The sequence below is a fragment of the Carassius carassius genome, chromosome 43, assembly GCF_963082965.1.
Source record: "Carassius carassius chromosome 43, fCarCar2.1, whole genome shotgun sequence".
Classification (NCBI taxonomy): Eukaryota; Metazoa; Chordata; class Actinopteri; order Cypriniformes; family Cyprinidae; genus Carassius; species Carassius carassius.
In genome coordinates, this window is record NC_081797.1 from 1,230,001 (window position 1) to 1,242,275 (window position 12,275).

The 12,275-nt window shown below is 36.6% G+C and overlaps 2 protein-coding genes across 5 annotated transcripts in view; one reads left to right on the top strand and one right to left on the bottom strand.

Moving 5' to 3' along the window:
• Positions 1 to 285, top strand: part of irak4 (interleukin-1 receptor-associated kinase 4) — a 67,115-nt gene extending 66,830 nt beyond the window's left edge. For all 4 annotated transcript variants that reach the window (XM_059535853.1, XM_059535854.1, XM_059535855.1 and 1 more), the window contains exon 11: positions 1 to 285. This exon is cut by the window's left edge and continues 437 nt beyond it. The gene's annotated coding sequence lies outside the window, so the exon portion shown is untranslated.
• twf1a (twinfilin actin-binding protein 1a) overlaps positions 1 to 10,156 on the bottom strand; it is a 10,847-nt gene extending 691 nt beyond the window's left edge. The window contains exons 1-9 of the mRNA XM_059535857.1: positions 10,006 to 10,156; positions 9,028 to 9,105; positions 8,160 to 8,338; positions 6,755 to 6,850; positions 6,314 to 6,418; positions 4,491 to 4,616; positions 4,256 to 4,406; positions 3,981 to 4,102; positions 1 to 242 (exon numbers count right to left, since the gene is read on the bottom strand). The exon at positions 1 to 242 is cut by the window's left edge and continues 691 nt beyond it. Coding sequence (XP_059391840.1) covers positions 72 to 242; positions 3,981 to 4,102; positions 4,256 to 4,406; positions 4,491 to 4,616; positions 6,314 to 6,418; positions 6,755 to 6,850; positions 8,160 to 8,338; positions 9,028 to 9,105; positions 10,006 to 10,141 — 1,164 coding nt within the window. The 5' untranslated portion in view covers positions 10,142 to 10,156 and the 3' untranslated portion in view covers positions 1 to 71. The remainder of the gene's footprint in view (positions 243 to 3,980; positions 4,103 to 4,255; positions 4,407 to 4,490; positions 4,617 to 6,313; positions 6,419 to 6,754; positions 6,851 to 8,159; positions 8,339 to 9,027; positions 9,106 to 10,005) is intronic.
• Between the last annotated feature and the right edge of the window lie 2,119 nt (positions 10,157 to 12,275).

A 12,275-nucleotide genomic window follows, 5' to 3' on the forward strand; every position in this document is an offset into this window, starting at 1 on the left:
TGTGCATAGCTCTGCATCGTATTCTGTGAGGAATGAATGGCGTGGTCTCTTGGATTGGCGCTCGTCTGCTGTTAATCGTCAGCTTCCTGGCCGTCTCCGGGGCGTCGCGTGATCCTGCGCTCACCTTTTCTCCCGGTCGGCCCGCGCGGTTTGGCGAACGCCTGCTTGTGCGCGTGCTGCTTGGGATGAACCTCATCGTAGAGGAAATCAGCGGTCAGCTCATCGCCGTTATCGATCTCCAACTGCGGGAAAAACACGCTAAGATTTAAACCACATATGTCACTTCAGCTCAGACATTGTGTCTAAAAATAAACAGGGCTGGGGAAATAATCTATGCATCGCGAATCAAGAAAAGATTCGGCATCAGAAACTTTCTGGATGCATGCTGATTCTTTCCCGAGCTTAGTTTTGAACGCATGCATGCTTTAGAAACAGCTGTACTCTGCTTGCTTACAAATTCTTACACACTTGAACCTAAAATAATTTATATTTTTATTATACGTTTATAAAATTAGAAGATTACAAGGGTGTTCACAGTGGGCTGTTTACATGAATCTGAAGTCATAAAAGCATTATGAGCCGAGGTTAAATTACAGGATTTAGACAAACACACAAGCACTCTTCTTCATGAGAATTTGAGTGTGCAAATAAAAACTAGATTAGATCGCCATCTGCTGTTAAAAACTAATCTCAGAATCGATTCCAGAGAGAATCGTGATGCATTCGGAAGATCTTACATCGATTTATGACCACAGCCCTGAAATTAACCCTCTGACTCTCTTCTATCATTTTAGTCTGTAAAGAAAATACTATTTTTATTTTTTATATTAAGAATTTCTGATTTCATTGGAATGGTTTGGAACTTAGTAAATGTTTTGGTACTTACTACTAAAATCATGGACATGAAATAAAGCTACTGAAAAAATTTGTCACACAAAAAAAATTTAAATTAATGGTAGGTGAATTTGATCTAGTGGAAACGTTTGGTACTGCGCCCGCAAACTAATTTTACTGAAAGCTCATGTTTTGCATTATCAACTTCAAAACTTGAAGTTCAGATTGATTTTTCCTCACACTTTTATAGTAAAACATGTTTTATTATATCTACTTTGAAAATAGTATTTTTGTACATTTTCATTAAAGTAAACGTACATTTTATAACTATTTTTAGTTTAGTTTATTTTCTTTTATTTTTTTTTACTCCAGCAATAATCTGTGATGTTTTTTTAAAGGGGTCATGAACTGAGAAACCAAAATTCCCTTGATCTTTTGACATATAATAGGTCGTTATACTACTACTAAATGTTTAATAATGTAGAAACTTTAAAATAGAAACTTAAATTTTCTGTAAAGCTGCTTTGCAACAATTTGTATCATGAAAAGTGCTATACAAATAAACCTAAACTGCATTGTACTACAAAAACATCCTGTAAGTTTCAGAACTCAAAACTTATTCGTTAAAACATCTGAAAACAGCTTATATTGAACACAACAGCTTTTGTAATGTTCCTATCGATCTCTATATGAAGGGAAAAACACACTGAGGTTTACAGCTGAACACCACAAATGTCATTTAAGATCAGAATTTTTTTTTTAATTTATGTTTTTATGTATCAGAATGGTCCAAACTCGGTGAAGGGTTTGGAACTTGCTGTGGGGGGGGGGGGGGGGGGGGGGTAATCATGGACATGAAACGCAAATGTGCTGAAAAAAAAATGATTGTAGAAATTTATTTCCTCTAGTGGAAACATTTGTTACTGCACCCAAACAAAGTTTTACTGAAAGCTCATGTTTTGTGATATCAACTTCAAATTCGGAAGACAACTTGTTTATATATTGTTTATATTTTTGTGCATTTTTCATCATAATAAACTTCTATAACTTTTTTTGTTGTTGTACTTTGTTTCACTCTAGCAATAATCTGCCAAGTTTCTTCTTTAAAAATAGACCAAACTCTAGCGCTCCAAAGCACCCAATATTTATTACAGTTTAATGTCTCTTCTCAAGAAAGTGGTTATCAAGTAATAAATGGATTAAAAATATTACACAACTATAATTAAGTAGCATAAAATACCCTAAAAATATTAAATAAAAAAATAGGGATGTCCAGATCCGATCACGTGGTTTCAGGCTCGATCGGAATCGGACGTTACCTCCTGATCAGGACTCGGATATATATAATAAAGGTGTGAATAAATATAGATTTAAACTCAAAAGAGGCAGGATAGCCTGCGCATGATCTGGTGTTGTATTCGGACCCAGAATAAGGGGAGATGAACATCACAGAGCGCTAAACACTCCTGCAGTGTGCGTTTCATTCATCCTCGACGCCAGAGGGCGCTAGTGCGCAGAAAGTCATAACAGAAAACTCCTGATATGGACAAAAGCATCCAGCTATCGCTGTATGAAAACAGTTGTTTTCACAGAAGAACAGAAACTTTTGGAAACGCGATGACATTTATATACGATTACGACAATATATGGTTTTTCAAGTCATCTCCAGCAGGTAATAAATAAAGTACCGTATTTTCCGGACTATAAGTCGCACTTTTTTTCATAGTTTGGCTGGTCCTGCGACTTATAGTCAAGTGCGACTTATTTATCAAAATTCATTTGACATGAACCAAGAGAAATGAACCAAGAGAAAACATTACCGTCTAGAGCCGCAAGAGGGCGCTCTATGCTGCTCAGTGCTCCTGTAGTCTACACTGAGCAGCATAGAGCGCCCTCTCGTGGCTATAAACGGTAATGTGTTCTCTTGGCTCTAAATAAATGCGACTTATAGTCCAGTGCGACTTATATATGTTTTTTCCTCGTCATGACGTATTTTTGGACTGATGCGACTTATACTCAGGTGCAACTTATAGTCCGAAAAATACGGTATATAAACAATGCAGTGCTAATTGACATAGCATTTATTACAGTATAGAAACTATTCTGCCTTATTATGTGATGAACAGTGTTTGTAGTATATAAAAAAATCATTATTATTTGTTATCGTCCAGCGGTTATAGATTTCTAAGCCAATTAAAAGCTAGAAATTAGAGAAAAATATAATTTGCATATAGTATCCACTACCCGTCAGAAGTTTTTTGAACAGCTTGTTAATGTTGTTTAAAGAAGTCTCTTCTGTTCACCAAGCCTGCATTTATTTGATTTATTTGCAAAACAGTAAAATTGTTAAATATTTTTACTAGCCTATTTAAAATAGCTGTTTTCTATTTGAATAGATTTCAAAATGTAATTAATTGAACATCCTGGATCAGTTTTTTCGCTCTTCTTTATTCTTTTTTAATGTATTATAGAAGTATCGGATCGGGACTCGGTATCGGCAGATACTGAAAATCAAATGACTCGGACTCGAGGGCAAGAAAACCTGATCGGCACATACCTACTAAAAAACATTATTGAATTAAAACAGTGAATTTATTTAACTAAAATAAAAAGATCATTTTCACCACCATGTGAGACACTGACACACTATGTAAGATGCAGGCTATGAAAGAATTTAGCAGCACGTCAGAATTAAAATTATGAAAAGATGAAAAAAAAAATCTAATAATAATGGAAACAAAATTTAAACTTAAAATGACAGAAAATTGGAAATTGGAAAGAAAAATATAAATTAGAATTCATATGACAGGAATGTAAAGATAAGGAATAATTTAGATTTAAAATGATAAAAATTTACTATTTAGAAATAAAATTTGTAAATTAGTATAATATATTAAATAACATGTCCAAATTAAAAATAAAACTAGAAACTTAAATTTTAAAATAATATAGTATTTGTATTAAATTTGTCATTAATACTTTAATTTATAATAAAGTTTGTTTTCAAAGTATGACAGAAATCCTGTGAATCTTTTTTAGTTTCACACACTGAACATGACTCATGATGACGTGCTAATGTACTGTGTGTGGATATGAACTTCTTTAGCCCAGAACATTCCTCTAATCAGGAGCCAAACCCAACTGACCTTCTTCTCCACCTCCATCTGCAGTTTGTTCTCCACCATCTCCAGCAGTGGATTCTTACAGCTGGAGTACAGCATGCGCTCACGGATCCCACAGCTGTATCCCGGCATCGAATAAATAAACACTGAAACCACACCAGTGTGATCTTAGCACTCACATATATTCATATTTACAATGTCTTGAGATTTGATTGTAATATGATTCTGTTTTCATTTTAAAAGCTTTAGTGATTTTTATTTGTATAGTTTATTATTGTTGTTGTTAGTGCCGTCTGTACCTGCAGACTCCAGGAAGTCGCCCTCGTGCGAGTGTTTGTAGCGGAAGAAGTGATAGCGCGCCGTGTCTTTGGGGATCCTCTTGGGCAGATCCTTCACCTCCGTGGCGTCCGTGTTCGACAGCATGATCAGCTCCTTCTCAAAATTGATGCTCTTTGGAAATAAAACAAGAGATATCAAGCAACAGCTCTTGATTGTCGTTTGAGCACTGCATCGTGGGACGTGTGCTTCTCTCACCAGCTGAACGTAGTTGAGTTTTTTGTCCTTGAACTCTTGTAGCGCAGTGAAGGCCTCTCCGTCCAGAGGGAACGCCAAACCCTGAAGAGTTTGCTTCGTAGTGTTCACGTGAATGTCTGTTTGAACCTGTGCACACACAGATTAATAACATTTATTATTTTGTGCATTGGATTGGTCATATTGCGACCCTTGAACACAAAACATTCTATTTTTTGTATTGAGATTAATGCATCATAAATCATCTCTACATTGATGTCTGGTTTGTTAGGAGGACAATATTTGTCTGAGATACAACTGTTTGAAAATCTGGAATCTGAGGAAGCAAAAAATAATTGTCTAAATATTGAGAAAATCATCTTTAAAGTTGTTCAAATGAAGTTCTTAGCGATGCACATTGCTATTTAAAAATTAAGCTTTGATATATTAACCATAGGAAATGTACAAAATATCTTCATGGAACATGATCCTAATGATTTTTGGCATAAATTAAAAATTGAAAATTTTGACCCATACAATGTATTGTTGTCTATTGCTACAAATAAACCCCAGAGACTGCTTTTGTGCTCCAGAGTCACTTAAAGCCACTAACAGTGCATTTAAGGCACATTTGATTAGTTCACGCATTCTCTGGATGATAAACACAGGAATGCAGTTATAAATCACCATCGGTTAATTTAGTCTGTATCTTTCGCTTCCCCTCACGGATTTATTTTCAGGCGTCGTCGTTACTCTCAGATCTCTCTGTCATTTATTCAGTGCTGTCGGCTCTTATCTCTGACCTACAGATGGGGCTTTTTAAGGAAAATGAAACTTCTACTTCCTGTTTGCAGTGTACTGCTCTCTGATTGGCTGGTTTTAGGGATGGGGCGTGCAGGAGCCTCACACTGCACGTCCTTATATGGTCGTGAGTTTGAGCCTATGATGGCCACTCAAGATCACATGATCAGCTCACTCACTGACAACACATGCTTTTTAAAAGACCCTCAGATATTTTACTACAGTAATTACTACCACAAATAAGACATTTTATGGTCAATGACAATTATGTTACAAACAAGATTTGTAAATTTAAATTTCTATTTCAAATAAATGCTTTTTTATATGACCCTTATGCTAAATGTTACACCACAGTACAGCAGCTACTACAGAAACTATTATAAAAATGTGATCTTATGGTAAATTATACATTTAAAATGTTACAAAAGAACAATATCTTGGATAAATGCTATAAAAAAAGAAATTACCAAAATTAACTACTGAGTGTGTGTGTGTGTCTGTAAGTGTGTGTGTGTGTGTCTGTAAGTTTTGGGTGTGTGTGTTTGTGTCTGTCTGTGTGTGTGTGTGTGTGTGTGTGTGTGTGTGTGTGTGTGTGTGTGTGTGTGTCTGTAAGTGTCTGTAAGTGTCTGTGTGTATGTGTGTTTGTGTGTTTGTGTCTGTGTGTGTGTGTGTGTGTCTCTGTGTGTGAGTGCCTCTGTGTGTGTGTGTGTGAGTGCGTGTGCGTATCTCTGTGTGTGTGTGTGTCTGTGTGTGAGTGCGTGTGCGTATCTGTGTGTGCGTGTCTCTGTGTGTGAGTGCCTCTGTGTGTGTGTGTGTGTGTGAGTGCGTGTGCGTATCTCTGTGTGTGTGTGTGTGTGTGTGTGAGTGTGTCTGTGTGTGAGTGCGTGTGCGTATCTGTGTGTGTGTGCGTGTGTGAGTGCGTGTGCGTATCTGTGTGTGTATGTGTGTGTGTGCGTGTCTCTGTGTGTGTGTGTGTGTGTGTGTGTGTGTGTGCGTGTCTCTGTGTGTGTGTGTGTGTGTGTGTGTGTGTGAGTGAGTGTGTGTACCTCACTGAGTTTGATCTGTCGTAGCTCCTCCTCAGCGGCCGTCAGGGGCACAGGAGCTGACTGAGCCATGACGTGTTTCTTATATCCACTCAGAGAAACATCATCCTGCCACAGACAAACACAGTTACACTGAGATCGTCCTAAAACCTTAAGTGTGTGTGATCTATCTGTGTGTGTGTGTGTGTGTGTGTGTATAGAGAGAGAGATGATGCTGAAAATACAGCTGCACATCACAGAAATAAACAACACTTTAACAGAGATTCACACAGAAAACAGATGTTTCACAGTGTTATATTATATTACATTTTACAACAAATAAATGCAGCTTCAATAAGCAGAAGTGACTCAAAAACATTAAACCAAGTTATGGACCCAATGCTTTTTACTGGTACTTTTAAACTAAACTGCTTCATTTTAAAGCAGGCAGTGAACAGAGCGCACCTTCACGGTCCCGAACATCTCATCTTTAATGTGTCCGAGGCCGAACTCCTTCTTGAGCGTGGCTCTGGTGGCGGCGTACAGCATTTTGTGGCGCACCTGTCAGAAAGAGCTTGACATGAACAGCAGCTCAAGCACAAACACACTCAATAGAGCACCAGCATCACACACAACTACAATCGACTGAGAAGAATCAAAACAGTTGTTTGTTGTGTTCCTCATTTGGATAAAAGCGTCTGCTAAATGAATGAAAATTTATGAAAAGATAAAAAGAACAAAGTCAGACCTCTTTAAATGACCAAAAATGTGTGGAAAGTGTCTTTACGCTCTTTGCATCGTCTAATGTCCTAACAGTGTCTTCAGATGACATTGTGGTCAAAGACCAATATTTTACTTCAATATTGTTATTAATAATACATATATCAATTGAGGTGTTAATTATTTATCCATCAATAATGTAATCATTATTATGAATTATGAATACTAAAATATATTTTCTAAATATTATTTTACATATATGATTAATATATTATTTTATAAATATATATTTATTAATATTTCTTACATTTCTAAGAAATTTTCAAATAATAATAATTATAATGTTATTATACATATTCTTTTGGTCTGTAATTATTTAACAATAATTTAATTATTAGTTTTTATTTATAAATCCTAAAATATATTGTATGAGTAATATTTTTTTTTTTTTTATATTATTGTAATACACACACACACACACACACACACACACACACACACATATATATATTTATTCTTTAAACATATTTAATTCCATAAAATGTCATATATCATTATTAGTAATATTATTATTTATAAAATTATTTTAATTAAGCATTTTAATTTTTAGTAATTATTTATCAATCATTTATTAATTAATTGTTTATGTTATAAATCATAACATTTATAAATATTTATGAATTATATTTATAAAAAATATTTATAAATTATATTTTACATATTGTTTTATAAATATATTTTATTTAGTAATATTTATATATGAAATTATTTTCTTTCATTACAGTAATAATAATAAATAAAAGTACTAAACATTGTGTCCTAACAGAAGTCTAACAGATCAGTTCAGCTGTTTCCAGAAGAACTGAAAGGATCAGTGTGTAAACGAGTGAGACAGGTCCTAGATCAGTGTTTCCCCCCTCAACACACACACACACACACACACACACACACGAGTGTTTAACGAACACGTCTGAACATGTTTGAGAATGATCAGAATGTTCAGCTGTGACTGAAACCACCTAAAGACCCGTGGAAGTAAAATAATGCCATATGTCTTTGAAACATGAAGCATGTTGAATAGCACTAACTAAACCACAGAAGTGTTTCCAGGACTGTGAGTGTGTGTCAGTGTCTGGCGGGTGTGTCTCACAGGCGAGTGGTCCGGTGACCAGGCAATGAAGATCCACTCGTGTCCCAGGCTGTTGGTGGAGTCCAGGCGGTACAGGATATAACAGGGCAGCTCTTTATCCAGCACAGGAAGCAGAAGAGCATCATAGTCTTCCTCCCAGCTGCGAGCGGCCGCTTTGGTGAGGCCTAAAACCAGCTCCTCTGAAACCACATCCAGCCCAGTCACTCACTCAGTGTGTCACGCACAGCAAAACATCTGATCTCACCCCTAAGAGTTCTCCTAGAGAGCAGTCGACGTTATTACAGAAGAGTTCAAACCTATTCACAAAGCTGCTGAGACGAACTTTACTGGGGAATAGAGAGAAGGGGGCGGGGTTAACCTATGGTCCTATGCTATGGATGATGTCAGCATGCTTATTAACTATGCACACAGTGATTGGCTGATAGTATCAGTCAGAGATTTATTCATAGAATACTATAGAGTGTAATATTATGTTGTCATATTCAAATAAAGATTTTCAAATGCAGTCACTAAATAAACAAGTACACGTTCAGCAGACTGTCAGCCTCTTACAAGAGTAATTAGTGAAGTCAAACGATTAATCACATCCCAAATAAAAGTTTCTGTTGACATTATAGTTCTGTTTACTGTTTATTTATTAAGTATATATAAATGCACACATATATTTTGTAAATATTTACAGTGAATATGCAAATGAAGAGAGTATAATAATCAGAGCTGATAATGAGACATGCACACGCTTAGTGAAATACTCTTTTAAGAGGCCTAAATCTAGGACTGATACACACTGATTTTCTCCTAAATCTGCGAGTTAGAGCTACTTTTAGCTTCACGATGTTTTGTGAATACAGGCCCTGATGTGTTTTACCGTTCTCGATCACGATCTTCAGGAGTCGGTACTCTCCGTTCCTGGCGTTGCCAAAAACATCCTTCACCTCGTCAGCAGCTAGAAGACAAACCAACAGACGTCAACTACAAGAATCAGACAGTCATCAGACACTGATCATAATCAGACTAATAGAGGTCTAAAGACTGCTTACTGTGTTTCTGACCACACACACACACACACACACAACATCACACACCTCATTATCTTCTCTTATTAAAACACATTATGAAGAGCGTTATTATTATTTTGATGACCACATTCAGAAACTGAGAAAACAGGAAGTTAATATTTAGATTTATGTTCTAAGTGTCATTATCTAGTGTGAATTAAATATCTCGTATATTAATATATAAACTAAAGTGTGTGTTTTCTGATGCGCTGACTGACTACAATTTTATATAAACTGCTTAAAATAATAACAATAATAATGGAATCAGTGTTATTTCAGTCTTTCAAAGGAATTGTGTTGTCCATTTTTGTCATTTCTAAATTAATATAAAAAATAACAAAATAAGATGACGTTATATGATGTCGTTCTCTACATGTAGAGCCATTCATTACAACAGCTCCACTAGAGATATGACATATATAGATATAGATATCTGAACATAAGTGTCAGATCTGTGTTCAGAGATGTGACAGTGTGCTGGTGTTGTGGGATTATTATGGGATGCGTGTGGAACGCGAGCGGCGCGCGCTGAAGGCGTTGCCCGCGCTCGTGATTGTGAAACACAACTCTAAAACATTACAAAACTCTGATGCGATCAATCCTGATGATGATATTAATCATGATATTAATCATAAACCTCAGTCTGAGGGAGTGAATCTCTGCCGACAGACGCGCTTGAATCACTTCTTCATTTATTTTCTAAATGCATTACTATGCGGGATTCGCGCCACACGCTCAATCTCATCACACAGATCCTGATGTATAAATCATAAGAATATTTCTCTTACCCTGAATACCCGTCTGGTGAGACATTATTTCACTCGTCGAAGGATGTTGGGAGACTCTCGATCCCGGAAGAAGGAAGCGGAGCTGCGATGACGTCACGTGCCTCTGACGCATCGCCCCGCCCTCCGCGCTGCGCATGCGCGGACATCAAACATCCTGACGTAAAATCTACATTCTCTCTTATATTTTGTGTGTAAGGATCCAAATCTTACACATTTAATTATATAGGCTAACTATATATTTTTATTTTGCTATTTTAATATTTTCTTCATATTCTTCAATTGCGATGCATAAAATCTCTTCCTATAAAACATTAAAACTGAGGGTTTTATGGGTTTACAGAGTTTTCTGTCGCCTTTTTATTATTATTATTATTTTTACAATTAGCAGAAGTTCAAGGGTTGAGCATTAATATATGCCTGCAATGAAATAATGTGTTTTATTGTTGCATAATTAGTCAATAATGAAACAAAATAAATTTTAGCTGTAAAGCAGCTCTACAGAAGACAATAGAGTTTCAGATCAATTCATTTCAAGTTTCTGTACAGTCAGATCAATACTTTTTTTCCATATTAAATGTCTTTTGCGATATAATACTAATATTAATACGTGTTAGTGGTTGATGTGCATAATGTGTTTGCCTACATTTACATTTACATTTACATTTAATCATTTAGCAGACGCTTTTATCCAAAGCGACTTACAAATGAGAACAATAGAAGCAGTCAGGTCAACAAGAGAACAACAACAGTATACAAGTGCCATGACAAGTCTCAATTAGTCTAGTATAGAACGCATAGGTAGGTTTTTTTTTTTTTTTTTTTTTATTAAAAGACAAGAAAAGGAAAAGTGCTAGTGTTAGTTGGTTAAGTGCAGGCGAAAAAGATGAGTCTTTAGCTGTTTCTTGAAAATGAGTAAAGACTCAGCTGTACGAATTGAGATTGGGAGGTCATTCCACCAGCTGGGGACAGTCCAGGAAAAGGTCCGTGAGAGTGATTTTGAACTTCTTTGGGATGGTACCACAAGGCGTCGATCACTTGCAGAGTGCAAACTTCTGGAGGGCACATAAGATTTAACCAATGAGTTTAGGTAAGTTGGTGCCGTGCCAGTGGTCGTCTTGTAGGCTAGCATCAGTACCTTGAATTTGATGCGAGCAGCTACTGGTAGCCAGTGTAACCTGATGAGGAGCGGAGTAACGTGAGCTTTCTTTGGCTCATTGAAGACAACCCTCGCTGCTGCATTCTGGATCAATTGCAGAGGCTTGACAATACATGCAGGAAGAGCCAGGAGAGCATTACAATAGTCCAGTCTGGAGAGAACAAGAGCTTGGACAAGAAGTTGGGTGGCTTGCTCTGACAGGAAGGGTCTAATCTTCCTAATGTTGTATAAGGCAAACCTGCAGGTAGTTGTAGCAATGTGGTCTGTGAAGCTTAACTGATGATCCATCACAACTCCTAGGTTTCTAGCTGTCCTCGAAGGAGTAATGGTTGATGAGCCCAGCTGTATAGAGAAGTTGTGATGAAGCAATGGGTTAACTGGAATCACCAGGAGTTCTGTCTTCGTAAGGTTAAGCTGAAGGTGATGGTCATTCATCCAGCTAGAGATGTCACTCAGACAGGCTGAAATGCGAGCAGCTACCGTCGGGTCATCTGGTTGGAGTGAGAGGTAGAGTTGGGTGTCATCAGCGTAGCAGTGATAAGAAAAGCCATGCTTCTGAATGACAGATCCTAATGATGTCATGTAGATTGAGAAGAGAAGTGGTCCAAGTACTGAGCCTTGAGGAACCCCAGTAGCAAGGTGGTGTGACTTTGAAACATCACCCCTCCAAGACACACTGAAGGATCTGTCAGAGAGGTAGGACTTAACCCACAGGAGTGCTGTTCCAGAGATGCCCATCTTTCTGAGGGTGGACAGGAGAATCTGGTGATTAACAGTGTCAAAAGCAGCAGAAAGGTCCAGTAAGATGAGCACTGAGGATTTTGAAGCTGCCTATTGTCTTAATTTCTAATATATAAGGTTTTGTTGAAATGCCATCACAAATGTACCCTTTGTGGACAATAGTCAATTTTATTTCATATTTAAAAAATAGTGAAAACTGAAAATATTAAAAACATTAAAAAAAAAAATAAAAAAAAAACAATCTAATTCAAAATCTATAATCTATATCAAACAACAGAAATTTATAATACTAAAATAACAGAATCCGATGGAGCCTCATGTCATTTCATAACAAAGACCAAATTAATAATTGCTAAATGATTCATGGTGCTGT